The sequence below is a fragment of the Chiloscyllium plagiosum genome, chromosome 33, assembly GCF_004010195.1.
Source record: "Chiloscyllium plagiosum isolate BGI_BamShark_2017 chromosome 33, ASM401019v2, whole genome shotgun sequence".
In the NCBI taxonomy this organism is placed as follows: domain Eukaryota; kingdom Metazoa; phylum Chordata; class Chondrichthyes; order Orectolobiformes; family Hemiscylliidae; genus Chiloscyllium; species Chiloscyllium plagiosum.
This window is the reverse complement of record NC_057742.1, coordinates 40742224-40766459: the sequence shown is the minus strand read 5'-3', so window position 1 is coordinate 40766459 and position 24236 is coordinate 40742224. Positions and strand designations below refer to the sequence as shown.

Genomic DNA, 24236 nt, shown 5'->3' with positions numbered 1-24236 from the left:
GGTTACCATCAGGGGACGGAAAGGGAACCGGCAGAAGGTTAAGTGAACCCCTGTGGCTGTTCTCCTCAATAACAAGTATACCGTTTTGGATACTGTGGGGGGCAATTTACCAGGGGCAAGCCAGGGAGTACAGGTCTCCAGCACAGAGTCTGTTCCTGTTGCTCAGAAGAGGAGGGGGAGATGAGCAGTGCATCACTCACTGGGGACTCCATAGTTAGGGGGACAGATAGGAGGTTCTGTGAGAACAAGAGAGACTCACAGTTGGTGTGTTGCCTCCTAGGTGCCAGGGTTCATGGAATCTTGGATAGCATTTTCGGGATCCTTGAGGGGGAGGGCGAGTGCGAGCAGCCCCAAACCATGGTCCACATAGGCACTAACGACATAGGTAGGAAAAGGGATGGGGATTTAAGGCAGAAATTCATGAAGCTAGGGTGGAAGCTCGGAGCTAGAACAAACAGTTGTTATCTCTGATTTGTTGCCCTTGCCACGTGCTAGCAAGGCAAGAAATAGGGAGAGAGAGGTGCTTTGAATACGTGGCTACAGGAATGTTGTAGGAGGATGGGTTTTTGATACCCGGATAATTGGGGCTCATTCTGGGGTAGGTGGGACCTCTGCAAACAGGATGGCCTACACCAGAGGGGGGGGGGGGGGGGAATTTGCTAATGCTATTTGGGAGGGTTTAAACTAATTCAGCAGGGGAATGGGAACTTGAATTGTAGTTCCAGTATACAGGAGGTTGAGAGTAGTGAGGTCAGAAATATGGTTTCAAGGTCGCAAGATTTCACTGGCAAGCAGGAAGGTGGGTTGAAGTGTGTCCACTTCAATGCAAGGGGCATCCGGAATAAGGTGAGTGAACTTGCAGCATGGGTTGCTACTTGGGACCTCAATGTTGTGGTCATTTTGGAACCATGATCGGAGCAGGGACAGGAATGGTTGCTGCAGGTTCCGGGGTTTAGATGTTTCAGTAAGAACAGAGATGATGGCAAAGGAGAGGGAGGTGTGACATTGTTATGTCAAGGACAGTATTACGATAGCAGGAAGAAGATTTGATGGGGTCTCATCTATTGAGGTACTATGGGCTGAGCTTAGAAACAGGGAAAGAGAGATTACCCTGTTGGGAGTATTCCATTGGCCTCCGAATAGTTCCACAGATGCAGTGGAAAGATAGGAAAGATAATTCTGATAGGAGCGAGACTAACAGGGTAGTTGTTATGGGAGACTTTGACTTTCCAAATATTGACTGGAAATGCTACAGTTCGGGTACTTTAGATGGGTCAGTTTTTGTCCAATGTGTGCAGTATGGTTTCCTGACACAGTATTTCCAGACACAAGCCAACAAGGGATTTGGTACTTGGTAATGAACCTGGTCAGGTATTAGATTTGGATGTAGGTGAGCACTTCGGTAATAGTGACCACTATTCAGTTATGATTACTTTAGCGATGGAAAGGAATAGGTAAATAATGCAGGGCAAGAGTTATTGTTGGGGGAAAGGCGATTACATTGAGATTAGGCAAGATTTAGGATGCATAGGATGGGGAAGGAAACTGCAGGGGATGAGCACAATTGAAATATGGAGCTTATTCAAGGAACAGCTACTGCATGTCCTTGATAACTATGTACCTGTCAGGCAGGGAGGAAGTGGTTGAGTGTAGAAGCCATGGTTTACTAAATAAGTTAAATCTCTTGTCAAGGGGAAGAGGAGGCTTATATTAAGATGAGACATGAAGTCTTAGTTAGGAGTCTTGAGAATTACAAGTTAGCCAGGAAAGACCTACAGAGAGAGCTAAGAAAAGCCTGGAGGGGACTTGAGAAGTCATTGGCAAGTAGGATCAAGGAAAACTCTAAAAGGAAAACACAAAATACTGCATAAGGACTGTAACAAACACTATGTTGGACAAACAGGCAGAAAACTAACCACCAGGATACATGAACACCAACTAAGCACAAAACGACATGATCCTCTCTCACTAGCATCCTTACATACAGATGAGGAAGGACACCACTTTGACTAGGACAACACATCCATCCTAGGACAAGCCAAACAAAGACACGCACGAGAACTCCTAGAAACATGGCATTCCAACCAGAACTCTACCATCAAACACATAGAGTTAAACCCCTGAGAAAAGGAACAGGAAATTATTTCACCACAGGAAATGACATTACCAACCCAAAGAAATCCAAACATATAAATAGAAAGCAGAAATTATCAGCAATGCTTCACCTGAGGCCCACTGAAGATGTTACCTAGTAGGATGATGAAATGTCTGGAAATGAACCTTCCAGTTCAGTGAGCAAACCTACATCAAAAGCTTTATATGGGTATATCAGGAATAAAAGAATGATGAGAGAAAGATTCCTGATGAACGGCTTTTGCCCGAAATGTCGATTTTCCTCCTTCTTGGATGCTGCCTGACATGCTTTGCTTTTCTAGCACTACACGCTTGACTCTAATCTCCAGCGTCTGCAGTCCTCACTCTTGCCTAGAGAAAGATTAGAGCCAATCAAGGATAGTAGTGGGAAGTTGTGCGTGGAGTCTGAGGAGATAGAGGAAGTGCTAAATGAATATTTTTACTTAATATTCACAATGGAAAAAGACAATGTTGCCGAGGAGAATAGTGAGATACAGGCTACTGGACTAGACAAGGTTGACGTTCTTAAAGAGGAAGTGTTAGCAATTCTGGAAAGTGTGTAAATAGTTAAGTCCAATGGGCCAGATGGGAATTATCATAGGATTCTCTGGGAAGCCAGGGAGGAGATTGCAGAGCCTTTGGCTTTGATCTTTGTGCCATCATTGTCTACAGGAATAGTGCCAGAAGACTGGAGGATAGCAAATGTTGTCCTTTTGTTCAAGGGGTGGAGTAGACCCATGAGCCTTATTTCAGTTGTGGGTAAAGTAGTGGAAAAGGTTATAAGAGATATGATTTATAATAATCTGGACAAGAATACATTGATTAGAGAAAGTCATCACGGTTTTGCGAAGGGTAGGTCACACCTCAAAACCTTATTGAGTTCTTTGAGATGGTCACCAAACAGGTGGATGAGGGTAAAGTAGTTGTTGGAATTTCAGTCAGATGTTTGATAAGATTTCCCATGGTAGACTATTGCACAAAATACAGAGGCATGGGATTGAGGGTGATTTAGCCTCAATATCCATTATCCATAAACTACGACCTTTCATTCTAGATTGTCCATCAAAGAAAAATCTATTCTTCGTCTACTTTATCAATCCCCTTTTCCATCTTAGAGACATACAGCATCGAAACAGACCCTTCGGTCCAGCAGTCCATGCCCACCAACATTTCAAACCAAGCTAGTCGTATCTGCCTGCGTTTGGCCCATATTCAAAGTTTGTGCGAAGATTTGTAGCTCGGTTTGGCCCATATCCCTACAAACGTTTTTTTTATTCATGTAATTATCCAAATGTCTTTTAACCATTCTAACTGCACCCACCACTTTCTCTGCAAGTTCATTTCACACATGAACCGTGTTAAAAAAAATTGCCCCCGTGTCTTTTTAAAATCTTTTCCCCCTCACCTTAAAAATATGCCCCCTCATCTTGACATCCCTCACTCTAAGGAAAAGGCACCTGCCATTCACTTGATCTATACCCTTCATCATATATAAACCTCTACAAGTCAGTCCTCAACCTTCAACACTCCAGTGAGAAAAGTCCCAGCCTTTCATGCCTCTCCTTCCAACTCAAACTCTTCAATCCTGGCAACATCCTTCTAAATCTTTTCTGAACCCTCTCCAGCTTAATAATATCCTTCTTATAACAGCGCTACCTGAACTAGATACTACTCCAGAAAAGGCTTCACCAACATCCAGTACAACCTGAACATAACATCCCAATTCCTATACTCAAAAGGTCTACGCAACGAATGAAAACGTTAAATGCCTTTTAGCCACGATGCCTACATGTGATGCAAACTTCAAAGAATTATGTACCTGTACCCCGATGTCTCTGTTCTACAACAGTACTCAAGCCCCTACTTTTAATTGTGCAAGTCAAACAGATCTTGTCACATTTCTTCTAAACTCCAGAGAGTACAGGCCTAAACTGTACAATTTCCCTTCATGTAGACAAAAAAAACCTCACCTCGGGAATTAATCTAGTGAACCTCCTCTGAGCTAACCTCTGACTTTGACTAAACGAATTGAACTTTTAAAGAATTAACACAGAAGACTGATGAAGGAAACACAAAGGATGCTGCCTCTATGAATTTTAGGGTAGCATTTGTCAAAAGCATTAAAGGTTGGTTAACAAAACAGGCTCACGGAATAGGATGACAAGGTCAACTCAGATTAAAAAACAATGGCACAATGCAGAGAAACTCAACAGAGAGTCAACTCAACTTTTTTTTAAGAACGGAAGAAGGTGGATAGTCATACTCCCTAATAGGTGAATGCTAGGCCTCTGTTCATTTGTATATATGTTTTGGATTATGCCAAATTTGGAAATGTGGTAAACATGACCCGACTAATCAACAACAACAGGACTAATGTAGGCTAGAAGAATGAACAGACAAATAGCATTTGAAATTTAATAAAGAGAAGTACAGAGCTTGTTAAACCTTAATTTTTGCAGAATATATAATGAGACAAAATAGACAGTTAATTCACCATATGAGAGCATGTGCAGGAATAGAGAACCTGAGAATTTATGTACACAGATCTTTTATGTATATAGACCTTTTAGCATCAAAACACATGGAGACCAATCAGCAAAGAATATGGGATCTTGATCATCATGGAGTGAGGTACTGAGTACAAAAGCTAAATATTACGACAAAGTAAAATGAAAAACAATAAGGAGTTAAAGATCACCTCCACTTCAGCCATGTATGCATCCAAAGGGTCTTCTTCACTGTCTTCAGATTCATCAGCTTTAGAAACAAACTGTTGTCTGGTTGGAGAATTTTCTGCAGGGATGTAAGGCAAGTCGACATTTGCTGAACTGTCATCTTCGTCATCGTCTTCAAAGTACCTAGAAAACCCAATTCAGTAATATTAAGATTTCTGCAGAGATAGAAGTTGCACAAATTACAGCACCGAGGTCAAACAGATTTGGGTAAAAGCTCAATGGAACTTTGTATCATTTAAAGTGTTTTTTTAAAAGCACTGCACATCAGATTAGTAAGACAACTTTTTTTTATTTTTACTGTCTTCATTTTTTAGTGATCATTAGATCTGGGAAGTGGAAGTATCTCAAAGATTTCATGATAAATGTCTTCTAAAAGTTTGTGCTCAAAAATAGATTGGTTTTGTAGAATTTGCTTTGACTTTTACTGTACTCACAATTGAACAAGGTATATAGCATAATGTAATCAAGGTGATGATTGGATCAGTTGTTTCTTCTATATAGGAAAAAGTGAAATTTCACAATATTTTCAATTAAGGCACAAAGTTTAGAATTCAAAACAAATCTTGAAATTAAAGTGCCTGTCAATTATTCCTGGTAAAACTTTTAAGATCTTCCAAATCACAATGAAACAGGATAAATTGTAATAATACATGATAATATTTTGAATTGTTATGTTAAGCTGGGGAAAAATGAAATTAATTACAGCCTAATGTTTTCCCATAATAAATAAATGGATGGTGCTAGAGTGATATGAAGGCCAGACCAGATAAGAATGCCACATTTCATTATTTAAAGGATATTAGTGAGCAAGATGACAATAATTTCACAGTCACCATTACAGAGGCTAGCTTTCAATTCCAGATTTTATTAGTTAAATTCAGATTCCATCAGTTGCACTGGACAATGAACATTAATTTTTTTTTAGCCAGCCACCTCAATTCCATCATAAAAACAGAAAATGCTGGAAAATCTCAACAGATCTGGCAGCATCTGTGAAATGCATAACAGGTTAACACTTCAAGTCCAAAGACACTTCTCAGCATTTTCGGTTTTTACTTCAGATTTCTAGCATCTGCAGTATTTTACATTTTGAGTCCTTAACTCTCTCAATAAGTTTTTTTCTTATTCTTTGATGGGATATGGCATCTGTGTCAAGGCCATTGAGAAGATGTGATGAGCTGCCTCCTTGAATCGCTGTAGTCCACCTGGTATCTGTACCGTTTTCTACAAATTGGTACCTTGTCTGTTTTCACAGGGAACTCAGAAGCAACCATATCATTGCAGATCGCAAGTTACATATAGGATAGACCAGATAAGGGCAACAGATTTCCTTCCCTAAAAGACACTGGTGAACCAGATGACAATTAATGAAATAGTTTCATGTTCAGCTGTACTGAGACTAACTTTCAATTCCAATTTAATTAAATTTAAATTCCTATAACTGCCATTTAAACTACACCTTCAAAACATTAGCCTGGACTACTGGATTACTGGCCAAGTCACATTACCACCATCTCCCCCATGTTTCCAATCGTATGACTATTGTTCATGCTTTAAGCACTGAAAGAAGAGAGAGTTGAAGTTTTCATTTGCTCAATTATAATTTACAAAGACATTGGTCTTGCAAACAACACAAAATCAAACAGTGTTAACATTTTGAGTTCAAGGACTCTTTTCGGTTCTCTGTTTTTACTTCAGTTTTCCAACAACTGCAATATGGTGCATTTTTTGAGATTTAAAAACTTTTTTTATTCTTTCATGAGATGTGGCATCTTTGGAAGGATCTTAGAAGGTGATGCCGAGCTACCTTCTTGAACTACGGTAGTCCATCTGGTATCTGTACTGTTTTCTACAAATGAGTGGCTTGGTAGACTTTTTCACAAGAATTTCAATTCATGTCAGATAAGAGCAAGAAAACATCCCAAAAGTCAGAGGTTGGACTTCAATTAGAAATTTTGACACAAACATCGATAATAAATTTGTTTTATGAAAACCTTAAGAGGTACAGAACCAATGCGAGTAAATGGAGCTAAGATATAGATTAGCCATGATCTAAATAGAAGGGAACATGCTTTCAGGCTTTGACCAGCTTCTTTATGTTTCTAGAAATGGTAAGGTTATTTTCTATATATTTTTTCCTCTGATACTCACGCATTTTCTTCATCGAAGTTTGGTCGTTTCGAGCCCACTTTATAGAAACAGGGTGTTTGAGCTGGCTGTGTTTTTCCATATCCTCCTGATGGGCCCAGTGCACCAAATACAGAGTGTGCTGCCTTTGGCAGCTTTGGTTCTTCTTTCTTTCCAGGCGTAATGGCAAAGCCACCAAAACCAAATCCCCTCTTTGCTCCACCACCTCCTTTATTCCAATTCATTGTTTAGCTGCATAGATATAAATCAAATGTCACTTAATCTCCCCAAAACATCTTGAACTGAATATTTCTGTTTATGAACAAATACAGATTGGAAAAGATTTTCTGCCCCAGCACAAAAAGGAACGTTTTGAATAAAATGGAAAATGATTAATGGAAATGTCATCTCAGAGAAAATACAGACTAGACTAATTATCAGATCATAAATTATATATCTAGCAGATTGCAAATCTATGAGAAAACTATTCAACGCGGTTATGTTAACAGTCAGTGGAATATATGATCATCATCAACTGGGCATACAGTTCTGAAGAAAGACTGCTTATTAAAAGGATAGTTGGCAAATAAATATCTTAAAAGATTATATTGACAATAGGTTTTATAAAATCACTAACAACCCGGGTACGCACAGTATATATACTACACACAAAATACAGTGGGTTAGTGGAATAGAAATGGAATATCAAAAGAAATTTACAAAGGACATAAGAACATGAATAGGAGTAACTGTAGCCCATAAAGTCTCTCAAGCCTGTTCTGACATTCAATGTGATTGTGGTTCATCATTAGCTTTAATTTACCTATATCCTTGATTCCCTCAGACACCAAAAAACTGTTTATCACAGCCTTGAATATCTGTACATTCAAGACTGGAGCATCCACAGACCCCTGGGGTGCAGAACTCAAGATATCACGACGCTTTCAGTGAAAAAAATATTCTTAGCTCAGTACAAAATAATTGGCCACTTATCCACAACCATGCCCAATTTTCCATATTCCTCTGCCAGAGGAAGACTCTCAGGCTAACCTGTCAAGACCGTCAGAATCTTGTCAAACTGAGATTTTGGAGATTTGTAGTTGTAAAGTTACTCACTGAGCTGGTCGATTTGTTCTCAGATGATTCGTCAACATGCTAGGTAACAGTGAGTCTCTGGTGAAATGTTGATCTTCTGCCCCACTTGCTATTTATCTGTCGCGGTTTGTTGTGGTAGGTGATATCATTTCCGGTTCTGTTTCTGAGAGGGTGGTAAATGGGGTCCAAATCTATACGTTTGTTAATGGAATTCCATTTGAATGCTAGGCTTCTAAGAGTTCCTGTGCATGCCTTTGTTTAGCCTGCCCCAGGATGGATATATTGTCTTTGTCGAACAGGTGTTCCTCTTCGCCTGTGTATATGAATACCAGTGATAGTTGGTCATGTCTTTTGGCAGCTATTTAGTGCTCACATGTCATGGTGGCTAGCTTCCTGCCCATTTGTCCAATGTAATGTTTGTTGTTCCTGTTGTTCCTAAATATGTTGTATAGGTTATACAAAATACACTGTACAAACAGACAGGAAGCTCGCCACCAGGGCACATAAGCACCAACTAGCTGCCAAAAGACATGACCAACTATCACTGGTATCCATATACACAGACGAAGAGGGACACCAGTTGAACTAGGACAATACATCCACCCTGGGACAGACTAAACAAGGTCTTACACGGGTATTCCTAGAGGCCTGGCATTCAAATCGGAACTCTGTTAACAAACGTAGATTTGGACGCCATTTACCAACCTGTCAGAAACAGAACTGGAACCACAACAAACCAAGACAATAAACAGCAAGCGGGGCAGAACACCAACGCTTCACTGGAGGTTCACTGATGGTATTACCTAGCATGGTGACAACATGTCTGAGAACACATCTGCCAGCTCAGCATGCAGATTTACAACCTGATCTTGTCAAACTGTTAAAATACAGAAGGCCATTCAACCTATCACACTTGCACAAGTTCTATGACCTGATTTTAGTTCCCACTTCTTTCCTCATATCCTTACGTGTCATTTTTAACCAAATAATCAACCAATGCCCTCTTGAATGCCTCAACTGAACTTCCCTTCACATTTCCAGCCAATGTATTCCACACCCTAACCAGTTAGTGTGAAAGATTTTTCTGACATCATTTTTGTTTAATTTGAAGTTCACTTCAAATCTATTTGCATTCACACTCATTCTTTTTTTTTAACGACTTGTATTTGTTCTGTATTTTTCAATTAAATGTCCTCTCATCATTCTAAACTTCACAATACCAGCCCAATTTACTCAGCCTCATCACAAGACAACCCTCTTGTCCCAAAAACCAATCTAGTGAACCTTCTCTGTACTTGAAACAAGTATATTGTTTCATAAAAATGAAAACCAAAGTTTTATAATTCTGCACATTATATATGATTGGCTACATTGCAGCCTTCAACTATTTATTTTTGTCTGCATCCTCTTTGTGTATTTCTCACAGTTTACGTTCCCAACTGTTATGGTATTGGTATTTTGCATTGTCAGAACAGATCTCTTTGTCCAATTAATATAGATTGCAAAGAGCCAAGCTTCCAAACTTCGGGCACTCCACTAGTCACAACCTGCAAACTTGAAAATTAAATTTGTCTCTCTGCCTCCTATCTAATCCCTCTTCTGTGCAAATATATTACATCCATATCCATGCGTCCTTATCTTGCACCTCAGTGAATGCATCTTGGAAATCCAAATACAGTATACATTTCCTAGCACACTTCCATCTATTCTTCCAGTTAACATTGCCAAAAAACTCAAACTTGTCAAACATGATTTCCCTTTTGTAAAATGGATTTGACTTGTTCTAAGCATACAATGATTTTCTAAGTGCATTGTTAAGACTTCTGTAAGAGATTCAAGCATTTTCTGGAGGTCTGTTGTCTGCCGAACTGGAACTAAGTTTCCTGTTTTGTCTGTTCTTTCTTTCCTGACCAGCAGGGAAAAATGTTATAATCTTCAATCTGCTGGGACCATTCAAGAAGCTGAGGAATTCTGGGCAAATATAATCATCACATCCAATATCCCCATAGCTACCCCATTTCAAGGTTTTGGACCATCACACTGTTGGGAATTTTACCCCTTTTTTTTTCCAGCTGATACCAATCACATTAAGTTTCTAATGCTTTCGATCACTTGCTTATTCTCTATTTCTGGTATGTAACTTGCATCTGCTGCTTGAATAGAGATGAAAAATATTTGTTCAGTGTTCCTGCCACCTACGATAATTTATTCTGTCCATTTCGAAGGAACAAATTTTTTCTTTTGCCACTACTTTCTTCCACATTATAAAGCTTCTTCTTTTCAACTAATAGTTTTACTCACTTTGGAGGTTTTTTTAAATCAGAGCTTTTGTTTTTAAAATACAATGCATTTTCATTTAACATTTCCCATTGTTTTCTCTTTTGTTTATGGTCCATCCCTTTTTGTCAGCTCTCTCTTCATTCCCATGTTTTGATTAAGACACTTAGTTGAGATTAGGTTAATTAATTTCAGACTTAAAAGGGGATATTTTTGTGTTATGATCAGTTGTGAATTATAGAATACTTTTACAAGTTTATGAAATAATGCAGTGAAATAGTTTTGACAGCTCCTCACTATACCAGTTAAAAGAAAATGAATAAGTTTCAATACAAGAGTATTGGGCACCAACAGAAATGACATAGAGACAGCATCAAAGAAAAGAACAAGCAAAATGAATAAAACAGAACCTAGAAACCTGGAAGACTTGAATTTCCAAAAAGCATTCAACAAGGTGCCATATCAAAGGTGATGAAAAAAAAAGTTCAGTGTATAGGGTTGATAATAATAATAAAGCATGAGAGAGGACCGTTGAGCGAGCAGGAAACAGTATGAATAATTGTGCCATTTTGGGCTAAGAACATGTAATGAGTAGTGTATAAGGATCAGCACTGGAACTTCAACTACTTACAATCTTGGGTATTGTTGAAATAAGATCTTTTGTTATATAAAATGTTTTATTAAAGATTCATCAGGCTAATTCACAAGAACAGTGTGGTGCTGGAAAAGCACAGCTGCTCAGGCAGCATCTGAAGAGCAGGTGAGTCAATGTTTTGAGCATAAGCTTTTTATCAGGATAAGTTGCTCATTCCTGATGAAGAGCTTATGCTCAAAACGTCGACTCTCCTGCTCCTTGGATGCTGCCTGACCGGCTATGCTTTTCCAGCGCAGCAGTCTTTGACTTTAGTTTAAAATGAAAATAAAAATTGGGAAGTATTGCTAAAATTATACAAAGCACTTCAACTCCCCCTCCCACCCCACCAAGGACATGCAGCTCCTGGGACTCTGCCATTGCCACACCCTAACCACCTGATGCCTGGCTAAAGAACGCCTCATCTTCTGCCTTAGGACCCTCCAATGACATGGTATCAATGTGGACTTCACCAGTTTCCTCATTTCCCCTCCTCCCACCTTATCCCAGTCCCAACCTTCCAAATCAGCACCGTCCTCATGACTACTTGTCCATCTTCCTTCCCACCTATTCGCTCCACTCTCCTCTCCGAACCATCAGAGAAAGTGAGGACTGCAGATCAGAGTCGAGAATGTGGTGCTGGAAAAGCACAGCAGATTCCTGAAGAAGGGCTTATGCCCCAAACATCGATTCTCCTCCTCCTTGGAGGCTGCCTGACCTGCTGTGCTTTTCCAGCACCACACTCTCATCTCAGGCCTATCACCATTACCCCAACCTCCATCCATTTATCTCACTCTCAGGTACCTTCCCTAAGCCCCACCTCCCTCTCATTTATCTCTCCACCCCATTGGCTCATAAGCCTCATTCCTGCCGAAATGCTCATGCCTGAAACATCGATTCTTCTGCTACTCGCATGCTGCCTAACCTGCTGTGCTTTTCCAGCACCACACTCTTGCCTCTGATTTCCAGCATCTGCAGTCCTCACTCTCTCAGAGTTGATTTATACAAGGTACTAGTCAGACCACAGCCCCTTATCTAAAGGGGATAAAAACTAGCATTGGAGGCAGTCTACAGAAGGTTCACTAGGTTGACACCAAGAATGGAGATCTATATTATGAGAAGAGGTTGAGTAGACTGGGTCGTACTTATTGGAATACAGAAGAATAAGAGGTGACCTTATTGAACTATATAAGCTTCATAAGGTACTCGACAGGTTATATGCAGAAAGGTTGTTTCCTTTGTGAGAGCTTCGAGGATCAAAAGGCATAATCTCGAAATAAAGGAATGTACAATTAAGACTGTATTGAGAAAGAACTTCTTTCAGAAGATTGTGATCTATGGAATTCTTTATCACAGTGGGCTGTAAAAGCTATGACATTAAGTATGTTCAAGGCTCAGAAAGGCAAGATTTTTAAACAGGACAATCTCCTGTTCCCTGGATGCTGCCTGACCTGCTGTGCTGTTCCAGCAATAAAGTTTCAACTGTAAAAGCTATGACATTAAGTATGTTCAAGGCTCAGAAAGGCAAGATTTTTAAACAGGACAGGAATCAAGGGTTATTGGGGGAAAAGCAAGAAAGTGGAGTTGAGAATTATCAGGTCAGATATCTCACTGAGTGGTGAAGTAGATTCAATGAGCTGAATGGCCTATTACTGCTTCCAGGTTGTAAGGTCCTAAATGGTAACACTTCTACTATTTTGCTTTTAGAGGGGTTCATTAAATAGAACTCAACCTAATTTATCAGTTTTAGTTCTTTGTAACTAATTACATTTCCTGGAAATCTTACAAGATGGCTTTTGTTGAGAGTTCACTTCAATACATTGATATTGACAAACATCACACATTTGTACAGGTCCTTGGCCATCATATTATTAGCAAGTCCGGTCCTGGACGACATTTACTATTGGGAGCAGACAGGAAAGTGGATTTGAAGACACAATTAGATCACCCATAATCTTATCTAATGGTAGAGGGAGCTCAAAAAACTTACTCCTAGGTTCCATATTCCTTTCACTTTACTATCCTTGGGAAAACTCCATACTGAAATTATCTCAGTGGCCATTTGCGCTGCATTTCATAGAATCACAAAATCCCTACAGTGTAGTAGCATGCCATTTGGCCCATTCAGTCCACACCAGCCCTCTGAAGAGTACCTCAACCAGACCCACCCCCATTAACCTGTACATCCCTGGACACGACAGGCAACATGGTCAGACATCAGGAATGGAGATCTATATTATGAGAAGAGGTTGAGTAGACTGGGTCATACTCATTGGAATACAGAAGAATAAGAGGTGACCTTATTGAACTATATAAGCTTCATAAGGTACTCGACAGGTTACATGCGGAAAGGTTGTAAGAGGCAACAGACATGGTCAATCCACCTCCCTGCACATCTTTGGATTGTGGGAGGAAACCAGAGCAACCAGAGGAAATCCAAGCAGACACTGGGAGAATGTGCAAACTCCACACAGACCAGAAGGTGGAATCAAATTGTGGTCCCTGGCGTTTGATGCAGCAGTGCTAACCACTGAGCCATGTGCTGCCCAACTACAGGATTCTGGGCTTTTGCATGAACGCATTCAACAGTAATACTGACAAAAGGGGCAATTTTCATGACATTGTTTACTCCTGTCAAACGTTTTCAAGAGCTAAGTTAAAAAGCACATGCCAGGTTGTAGTCCAACAGGTTTATTTGGAAGCACTGGCTTTTGGAACGCTGCTCCTTCATCCTCATCATTCCAAAAGCCAGTGCTTCCAAATAAACCTGTTGGACTATAACCTGGCGTTGTGTGCTTTTTAATTTTGTACACCCCAGTCCAACACTGGTACCTCCAAATTATTTTTCAAGAGCAGTTGTCATCAGGAAAGATCGACTCACCCAATTCCCTTCCTATCTGCCGTTGTAATATCTGTACCCTTAAACACTCTACATTCATAAGACAGCTGTACCAGGGAAGGCTTCAAAAAAATAACAGCACTCTCAACACACTGTAGTTTCACAATTGCAGAATCAGCTCAAAAAGATTTCAACTTCGAGAGAGTATGATCACCACATGAATTCTTTTAAGATGGCTAGTAAATGTTGCGAAGTCAAAACAACACTTCTGCCAGTCTGCTAACAAGATAGCTGGCAAACAGTCAGGGAGACACAGACAACACCTGAGGAGAATCATTAATATTTTTGATTGAAGTCTTTCAGGGAAAAGAGGGAATTATAGACCAGTTGGCCTTACATTGTTTGCAGGGAAAATGCTTGAGACTTTATTACCATAAACATTTAATAGTAGAGCACTTGGAAAACTAGTGACAGGATTGGACAAAGTCAGCAAAGATTTACAAAAGAGAAATAATGCTTGACAAATTCATTGAAATTTTTCCAAGCATGTTATGAGTAGAGTTGATGAGGGACAGCCAGTGGATGAGGTTTATTTTGGACTTTCAGGCAGTGTTCAAGAAGGTCCCATAAAAGTGAATAGCATGTAAAACTAAAGAACATGGGATTGGGAGTAGTGTACTGACATTGATATTGAACTGAATGGCAGACAGGAAACAACATAGGAACAAATGGGTCATTTTATGACAAGAATCTATTGACCAATGGGGTACAACAGAGATGAGTACTTGGATCCCAGCTGTTCACAATATATTAATAATTTAGATAATGAAGTTTATAGATTGCCCAAAACTGGGTGGGAGAGTGAATTGCGAGGAGGATGCAGAGATACTTCAGTATAGTTTGGACAAGTTAAGAGTGAGACAATGTATGGCAGATAAATTATAATATGGATGAATGTGAGGTTATCCACTTTGGCAATAAAAACAGGAATGGGGGTGATAGACTGGGGGAGGGGAGAAGTGCAATGAGACCTAAACGTCATTGCACACCAGTTCTTGAAACTATGTATGCAGATGCAATAGGCAATGAAGGTGGAAAATAGCAGGTTGATCTTCATAGCAAGACAATTTGACTACAGTAGTAGGGATGTCTTGTTGCATTTTGAAACCACACTTGGAGGGAGTTTTGGTTTTGTTATCTAAAGAAGGCTGTTCTGGCTTTGGAGAGATTACAACAAAGAACATTACAACTAGAATGGAAGATCAGGTGTATCAAGGGAGGCAGTTAGGAACATATTCACCGGAGTTTAAGAGAATGTGGAGAGGTCTCAAATCTATAAAATTCTAACAGGACCAGACAGGACGTTCTTGACGACTATGAAGTCCAGGAGTAGGGGTCAGCCATATAGGACTAAGGAAAAATTTCTTCACAGTGGTAAGCCTATGGAATTCTCTGTCACAGAAAATAATTAAGGAAAAGCAGAATCTCTTCAGTGGTTGGGGCTAAACAGGTTGAAGGTTATGGGGAGAAAGCGAGAATGGGATACTGAGTTGATGATCGGCCACGATCATATCGAATGGCGGATCAGACTGGGTGAACTGAACGGCCTTTACTTGCTCTTATTTTCTATCCGAGCTCTGCGTCCGAAGCAGAGGTCTCCAATCCAGATCACGATGGTTAATTATTTGTAGTATTAACTCGCTTGACCAGCTCTCGGTGCACAGTATTTTAAGCGGTGCAGATACACTGCTTGGATTTTAACTGCTCGTGTTCGAAGTGCTGTAAACACCGTCCCCACCTCCCGGCCTGGGCCTGAGCCTGGACCCAGGAGGAGGCGGGCCCAGGCAAAACGGAGGTCAGTTTCCAGGCCTCAGGCGCCTACCCGCAGGAAAGACGAGCACTTGGCGGTTACACACCTTTTAACAGAGCCCGAACCGACTTGGCCCTTGGTCTGGCCTCCAGGTACAGGCTCCACCTGGCCCCAAGGAAAAAGAGAAAAGTCTGGAGCGTCGCCGCCGCCAAACCGCAGCCGCCAGCGCATGCGCACTCCTCGCCCTCCACCTCGTCAACATTTCATTTTTTTTTAAAAAACGGATTATTTTCGACTCACTTCCCTTAAAACTGCCGGGCAGTGAAAAGACAATTCTAAAAGCTGTTCTGAGAGATCGTACACTTTCTCTAACTAAACTGCTATAAAAAACTGCATGACGTCACTGGGTCAGGGGGCAGCGCTGGCCTTCGGTTACGTTCGTTTTGTGTAATGACGCTGGCCACTCCGAAATGAGACCAGGAGACAGGGAAGATAAAGAAAAGATACATTTCTGACAGAAAGGATATTTTTAAAATCAGGAAGGAATTCAGGCCGGCCACCTGACGTCACGGGCCAAAGCAAGCCCTGCCTCGTCCTGTGAACTCTGACCTCATGCGCTTGCGCCAGATGGTGGTGATTGACCGGAAGGATGACCCAGTCAGAGACGGAGCCCCGCCGCACAGCTCATGTCAATCACAGAGGTACAGTCAATAGGAATTGAGGGGAAAGGCGGGACTTCCGCAGGTGGTGGATTGTACTGAGGGAGAGGGATTGACGGCGGTGGCGGGCTCCTGGTTTTAGGTGAGTACAGGAAAAGCTTGGGATGCCTCGGGCCGTAGGGTTGCTCGGTGAGACTTTAAACCTGAGATAGTGAGACAGGCATGCGGGACATATTGAGCAAATACTCTGACTCTGCAGCTTCAACCTGCGGCCCGGGCTGATTGTCAGAAACCGACCAAAACACTTGACACATCTCAACTCACAAATCAGCGCCGCACTGTCGTTGGGTCAGTGCTGAGGGAGCGCCGCACTGTCGGTGGGTCGGCGCTGAGGGAGCGCCGCACTGTCGGAGGCATGAGTACTAGTTACCGTGCCACCTCGGTTAGGGGTCAAATCGTATGATGGCTTTTAATGTGAGAGGATTTGAGTCCCGGGGCAGTGATGGTTTACTGTAGCTTACAGGGCTTTGTTGGGGCCACATCTGGAATATTGTATGTCGTTTTGGACTCCTTACCTAAGAGAGGATTTCTTGCCCAAAAGGGAGCTCATTTTATTGAATACTGCAGGTTGTATGAGGAAGCATTAGGTCTACCTGTCCTGTATTCACTGGTGTTTAAAAGAATGAGTGGTGTTCTCATTGAAAATTATAAAATTCTGACAAAGCTCGGCAGAATGGATGGAGGCATGTTGAATTCCTTTTTCGTTGTACTCTCGGGACATAGGGTAGGCCGTTTAGTACTGAGATGAGACATTTCTTCATTGAATGGTAAATCTGTGGAATTATCTACTACAAGGTTTGGGAGGCCAGGTCTTTTAATATTCTTATGAAAGAGAAATATATTTATTTATTTGTATTTATGAAAGGAATAGATTTCTTGACACTAAAGGTGTCAAGGGATATGGGGAAAGCATGGGAGTATGACATTGAGAGGATCAGTCAAAATCTTTTTGCATAGCTAAGCAAACTTGGAGGACTGAGCAATCCACTTTGCTTCTACTTTGTGTTTCTAAAACACTTAATTTGTCATTTACACCTGGTATGATCAAGTGATAGGGAGACATTTTTCTTTACCTTTTCTAAGTCTGTTGTAATATTAATGCACGTTTATGGGCCGCAGTCATGTGGTGGTAATGTCAGAACTGGGAAACTAGAATGTGGGAACATTCCAATTTTGGAAAAAAAATTGGAATCAAAAGTTAGCGGAAAGACAACCATACAATCATTGTCAGTAGTGATGGGGAAAAAAAAGTCTGTTCTCGCATTCTTCAACGAAGAATATCTGCCATCCTTGTCTGGTCAGGCCTACAGGTGACTCCAGGCTCTCAATGTGGTTGACTCTTATGTCTTCTGAACAATTAAGGATGGACAATAAATGCTGACATAGCCAGTGATACCCACATTCCATAAGCAAATAGTTTTTAAAAAAAGTTCTCTGGTCATTGTTTCCCTACAGTGGAAGCAGACCATTAGGCCCATCTGGTTAATAGAGCCCCTGAAAAACATCCCACCCAAACCCACTGCCCTACACTATGCACTTCCCATGGCTATTCCACATAGCTTGCACCTCCCTGGGAGCTACGGGCGATTTAGCATAGCCATCCACCTAACGTACACATCTTCAGACTGTGGCTGGAAACTGGAGCACCCAGAGGAGATCCCTGCAAACTCCACACAGACAGTTGATCAAGTGTGGAATCGAACTTGGGGCCCTACCACTGTTTCCCAAGTTAAGCATGGATGATCAGGTTATTCCTAAGAAAGTGCATTGTGGTATTCTGACAATTTTTACTTTTCCTGTGTATGAAGGCAAATTGGGAATGGTAATTGGTGTTTGCATTTTGTCCTGCTTCTTGTGGATTGATTATACCTGGAAGATGTTAACATTGTAGTTGTACTGGAACAACCTGGCTAACCCACCGTATACACTTGTGTACAAGATGAATTTTTTACATTACTTTTTAAAGTTAAATTTATGGGATTGACTATGGCTGCTCCTTTTTGAGGGGCTGAAAATCATGTGACAGTCCAAACTGCCATATCATTAGCAGAAGCCCAACTGATCTCTGAACAAATAAAGAAAAAAAACAAATTACAGTCATTGTAGGATAAAAACAATAGAAACTAAAATGAATTAGTAAACTAGGTTCGGTGGGGGGGGGAAGGGGGTGGCAGGAGATGGGAACTTGAGCTTCAGATCAGCAGACTGAGTATGTAATGAACACTCATGTACAGCGTACAGAGACTGAGAGTAGGAATAGGCACTTGATAGGACAAAGGTGCAGTCAGGGTGATGGGTTGAAGTGGGTTTATTTTAATTCAACAAGTATCAGGAATAAGGGTGATGAACTCAGAGCATGGATCAATATTTGGAACTATGATGTTGTGGCCATCTTGCAGACTTGGATATCACATGGGCAAGAATGTTGGGTTGCATTCCCTTGGATGTTCCAGGGTTTAGATGTTTCAAAAGGAATAAGTGAGAGGAAGGAAAAGAAGTGGAGGAGTGACATTGCTAATCAGGGATAGTATCACAGCTGCGGGAAGAAGATCATTGAGGAGGATTTGTCTACAGAGTCAGTATGGGTGGAAGTCATAAACAGGAAAGGAGCAGTCACTTTTTTGGGAGTTTTCTACAGGCCCCCCCAACAGCAACAGACAGGGAGGACAGATTAGGAGGCAGATTTTCGAAAGGTGCAGAAATAACAGGGTTGTTGTCATGGGTGACTTTAACTTCCCTAATACTGATTGGAACCTCCTTAATTCAGATAGTTTGGACAGAGCAGATTTTGTCAGATGATTCAGGAATCCTTCTGGGATGCAACATGTAGATTGGCCTCCCCTCTAGTCGGCCTTATGGATTTGGTGCTTGGCAACAAACCAGGCCTGGTGTCAGATCTCTCGGTGGGAGAGCATTTTGGTGATAGTGATCATAACTCTCTGACCTTTACTATACTCATGGAGAAGGGGAGAAGCAAAAGGCATGGGAACGAATTTAATTGGGGGAGGGGGAGTTACAATGCTATTAGGCAGGAACTGGGGTGCCTAAATTGGGAGCAGATAATCTCAGTGAAATGCACGACAGAAATGTGGAGGTTGTTTAGAAAGTACTTGGTGATAGTGCTGGACAGGTTTGTCCCACTGAGGCAGGGAAGGGATGGTAGGGTGAAAGAACCTTGGGGAACAAGGGATGTGGAACATCTAGTCAAGAGGAAGTAGAAAGCTTACTTAAGGTTGAGGAAGGATCAGACAGGGCTCTGGAGCATTACAAGGTAGCCAGGAAGGAACTGAGGAATAGACTGAGGAGAGGTAGAAAAGGGCATGAAAAAGTTTTAGCAGGTGGAATTAAGGAAAACCCAAGGCATTTTATATTTATGTGAGGAATTAGAGGGTGGCCAGAGTGAGGGTAGGGAAAATCAGGGATAGTGGAGGGAACTTGTGCCTAGAGTCGGAGGAAGTAGAGGAGGTCCTTAACAAATACTTTCTCAGTAGTGAATACTGAAGCAAGGGTGTTGACATTTCCGAGGATAGCGCAAAATAGACTGATATGCTTGAACCGGTTAATGTTAGGATGTGCTGAAATGTTTAAGAAACATAAAGATAGATAAATCCCCGGGGGTGGACAGGATATTCCCTGGGTTATACAGGAAGCAAGGGAAAAGATTGCTGCGCCCCTAGCGATGATCTTTGCTTCCTCACTGTCCACTTGAATAGTGCCTGATGATTGGAAGATGGCAAAGAAAGGCAATAGGGATAATACTGGGAATTACATACCAATTAGTGGTGGGCAAAGTATTGGAGAGGATTCTGAGAGACAGGATTTATGATTACTTGAAAAACCATAGTTTGATTAGAGATCGTCAGCATGGCGCAGGTCATGCCTCACATTGAATTATTTGAGGATATGACAAAATACGTTGATGAAGCTAAAGCAGAGGATGTGGTGCACATGGATTTTAGTAAGGCGTTTGATAAGGTTCTCCGTGGTAGGCTCATTCAGAAAGTGAGGGCGGCGCATGGGATACAGGAAAACCTGCCTGTCTGGATACAGAATTGGTTGGCCCATAGAATACAGAGGGTGGTGGTAGATGGAAAGTATTCAGCCTGAAGCTCAGTGACCAGTGGTGTTCCGCAGGGATTGGTTCTGACACCTTTGCTCTTTGTGAGTTTTGTAAATGACTTGGATAAGGAAGTGAAAGTGCGCGTTAGTAAACTTGCTGATGATACAAAGGTTGGTGGAGTGGTGGATATTGTAGAGGGCTGTTGAAGGTTGCAACGGGACATTGACAGAATGCAGAGCCTGGCTGAGAAATGGCAAATGGAGTTCAATCTGGAAGTCAAATTTGAATGCAGAAGACAGGGTTAAAGGCAGGATTATTGGCAGTGTGAGGGAAGAGAGGGATCTTGGGGTCCATCTCCATGTCCTCAAAGTTGCCACCCAAGTTGATAGGGTTGTTAAGAAGACATATGGTGTGTTGGCTTTCATTAGCAGAGGGATTGAATTTAAGAGCCGTGAGATTATGTTGCAGCTCTTTAGAGCCCTGGTGAGACCACATTTGGAATATTGCATTCAGTTCAGTTTGTATTTTGCTCGCTTCGCTGGAAGGTTTGTTTTCAGACGTTTCATCATCATGCTAGGTAACATAATCAGTGAGTCTCTTGTGAAGTGCTGGTGTTCTGTCCTGCTTTTTATTTATGTTACTTGACCTGTTAAGATAGGAGATATCATTTCTGGTTCTCTTTCTAAGAGGTTGGTAAATGGGGTCCAAATCAACGTGTTTGTTGATTGGAGTTTTGGTTTCAAAATTGGACCCAATTTACTAACCTCTGAGAAAAAGAACTGGAAATGATATCCCCCATCTTAAGAGACATAATAGAAAGTGGGACAGAACTCACTGGAGCCTCACTTGATGTTACCTAGCATTGGCGAAATGTCTGAAAACAAACCTGCCAGCTTTGCAAGCAAACTTACAACCTGAACCTCAACCTGAGCTGCAACTCTTCTCAAAAATCGTAATTGTGATCAACTCTGGTTGTCTCATTACAGGAAACTTTAGAAAGGGTGCAGAGGAGATTTACCAGAATGCTGCCTGCACTGGAGGGCATGTCTTATGAAGAAAGGTTGAGGGAGCTTGGGCTTTTCTCATTGGAGTGAAGAAGGATGAGAGGTGACTTTATGAAGGTGTAGAAGATGTTGAGAAGCATAGATAGAGTGAATAGCCAGAGACTACCTCCCGTAGTGGAAATGTTTATCATGAGTGAGCATAATTTTAAGGTAATTGGTGGAAGTTGTAGGGAAGATGTCAGAGGGTGGTTGTTTTCACAGAGAGTGTTACGTATGTGGAATGCACAGCCTGCAGTAGTAGTAGAGTCAGATACATTCGGGACATTTAAGCGACTCTTGGATAGGCACATGGAGGATAGTACAATGAAGGGGATGTAGGTTAGTTTGATCTTAGAGTAAGCTAAAAGGGTGGCACAACATAAAGGGCCTATATAAACATAGAACATAGAAGAATACAGCGCAGTACAGGTCCTTTGGCCCTCTATGTTGCGCCGATCCAAGCCCACCTAACCTACACTAGCCCACTATCCTCCATATGCCTATCCAATGCCCGTTTAAATGCCCATAAAGAGGGAGAGTCCACCACTGCTACTGGCAGGGCATTCCATGAACTCTCGACTCGCTGAGTAAAGAATCGACCCCTAACATCTGTCCTATACCAACCACCCCTTAATTTAAAGCTATGCCCCCTCGTGCCTCCCCATCCTTCCTATAGTATGGCGACCAAAACTGCACACAATACTCCAGATGCGGCCGCACCAGAGTCTTATACAACTGCAACATGATCTCAGGACTCCGGAACTCAATTCCTCTACCAATAAAAGCCAGTACGTCATATGCCTTCTTCACCGCACTATTTACCTGGGTGGCAACTTTCAGAGATCTGTGTACCTGGACACCAAGATCCCTCTGCTCATCCACAAACGTTTATTTATACATACAAAAAGTAAAGTCGAAATATAAAACTGCTTTAAATCACAATTACATGGTACATATTAAATTAACCATTTCAAATACGAAGGTTCATTGAAATCATGCAACATCACACTGGGCGGCATGGTGGCACAGTGGTTAGCACTGCTGCCTCACAGCGCCAGAGACCTGGGTTCAATTCCCACCTGGGTTCATTTCCCACCTCAGGCAACTGTCTGTGTGGAATTTGCACATTCTCCCTGTGTCTGCGTGGGTTTCCTCCCACAGTCCAAAAATGTGCAGGTTAGGTGAATTGGCCATGCTAAATTTCCCGTAGTGTTAGGTGAAGGGGTAAATGTAGGGGAATGGGTCTTGGGTTGCTCTTCAGAGGGTTCGTGTGGATTTGTTGGGCTGAAGGACCTGTTTCCACACTGTAAGTAATCTAATCTAATCTCAACGTCTTCAGCACTGAATAGAGCTTCATATTCATCAGGATGAATGATATCATTACATGGATCCTCTTCTTCACTGTCTGTGGTTAGCAGCAGCACATCATCTGCTTCTTCTATGTCATCCCATAGATAATCATCCTATCTACTGCCCGACACGTTCTAAATTCCCAATTTCTTAAATGATTTGAAAGTAGAGTCAGCTTTTATTTCCTCCCATGAATCAGTGATCCATTCACAGATCAGTTGCAGCGATGGAGCCCACATACTGCTCCTTTCGTGTATGTTTTTTTTTCTCCATCACGCACCCAGTTAATCTACGTCTTTCTTATAACCTGGATATAGGTTTGCCCACTGAGCTGGAAGGTTTGTTTTCAGACATTTCATCACCTCACTAGGTAACATCATCAGAGAGCCTCTGGATGAAGCACTGGTGGTGTAGCCCGCTTTCTATTTGTGAGTTTAGGTTCCCGTGTGTTGGTGATGTCATTTCCTGTAGTGATGTAATTTCCTATTTTTTTCTCAGGGGGTGGTAAATGGGATCCAAGTCTCAATGCGCTTATTGATAGAGTTCTTGGTTGGAATGCCATGCTTGTAAGAATTCTTATCCGTGTCTCTGTTTGGCTTGTCCGAGGATGGATATGTTGGCCCAGTTGAAGTGGTGTCCTTCCTCATCCCCACTCTCGCTAGTATCCTTACATATGGATGAGGAAGGGCACCACTTCGACTGGGACAATACACCCATCCGAGGACAAGCCAAACAGGAGATGGACCTGCAGATACCAATCCGTATTTGCTCAGAAACAGCAATGATTCTCAATGACTATTGGCTCTGGACGACTTTGTGATATCTTGAGGACAGAAGCTGTCCTTTGTCTAAATGTAAGATAAATTTTCTCTTAAAGTGGTATAAAAGTAGGTGTATTCTCGAACATTCCTTCAGATTCAGAATTCTCCCCTTACAAACATCAATGCAATTTCTGGAAAACTTGCAGCGTTTGGCACATTGGCAAGAAACAGTTAAGGAGTTTAGTTATTAAGTTGTAGTTGAATTTCCATATTTGAGCAGGTTCATCTGATACATCTGGAGCATTAGATGTAGGAGCAGGGATTATGTCATTTGGCCCGTTATTCAAACACTGCTGATAAAATGTCCAGATTACAGAGGAGGAAGTGCTGGATGTTTTGAAACAGTTAAAGGTGGATAAATCCCCAGGGCCTGATCAGGTGTACCTGAGAACTCTGTGGGAAGCTAGAGAAGTGATTGCTGGGCCTCTTGCTGAGATATTTGTATCATCGATAGTCACAGGTGAGGTGCCGGAAGACTGGAGGTTGGCAAACATGGTGCCACTGTTTAAGAAGGGCGGTAAAGACAAGCCAGGGAACTATAGACCGGTGAGCCTGACCTCGGTGGTGGACAAGTTGTTGGAGGAAATCCTGAGGGA

At 41.7% G+C, this 24236-nt stretch overlaps 2 protein-coding genes across 4 annotated transcripts in view; one reads left to right on the top strand and one right to left on the bottom strand.

Moving 5' to 3' along the window:
• ddx42 (DEAD (Asp-Glu-Ala-Asp) box helicase 42) overlaps positions 1–15884 on the bottom strand; it is a 79019-nt gene extending 63135 nt beyond the window's left edge. The window contains exons 1-3 of the mRNA XM_043675348.1: positions 15754–15884; positions 7020–7247; positions 4832–4991 (exon numbers count right to left, since the gene is read on the bottom strand). Of these exons, the coding sequence (XP_043531283.1) occupies positions 4832–4991; positions 7020–7240 (381 nt within the window). The 5' untranslated portion in view covers positions 7241–7247; positions 15754–15884. The remainder of the gene's footprint in view (positions 1–4831; positions 4992–7019; positions 7248–15753) is intronic.
• Positions 15885–16066: 182 nt separating this feature from the next.
• strada (STE20 related adaptor alpha) overlaps positions 16067–24236 on the top strand; it is a 138337-nt gene continuing 130167 nt past the window's right edge. For 2 of the 3 annotated variants that reach the window (XM_043675351.1, XM_043675352.1), the window contains exon 1: positions 16067–16348. The gene's annotated coding sequence lies outside the window, so the exon portion shown is untranslated. The other variant, XM_043675350.1, reaches the window with a different exon arrangement.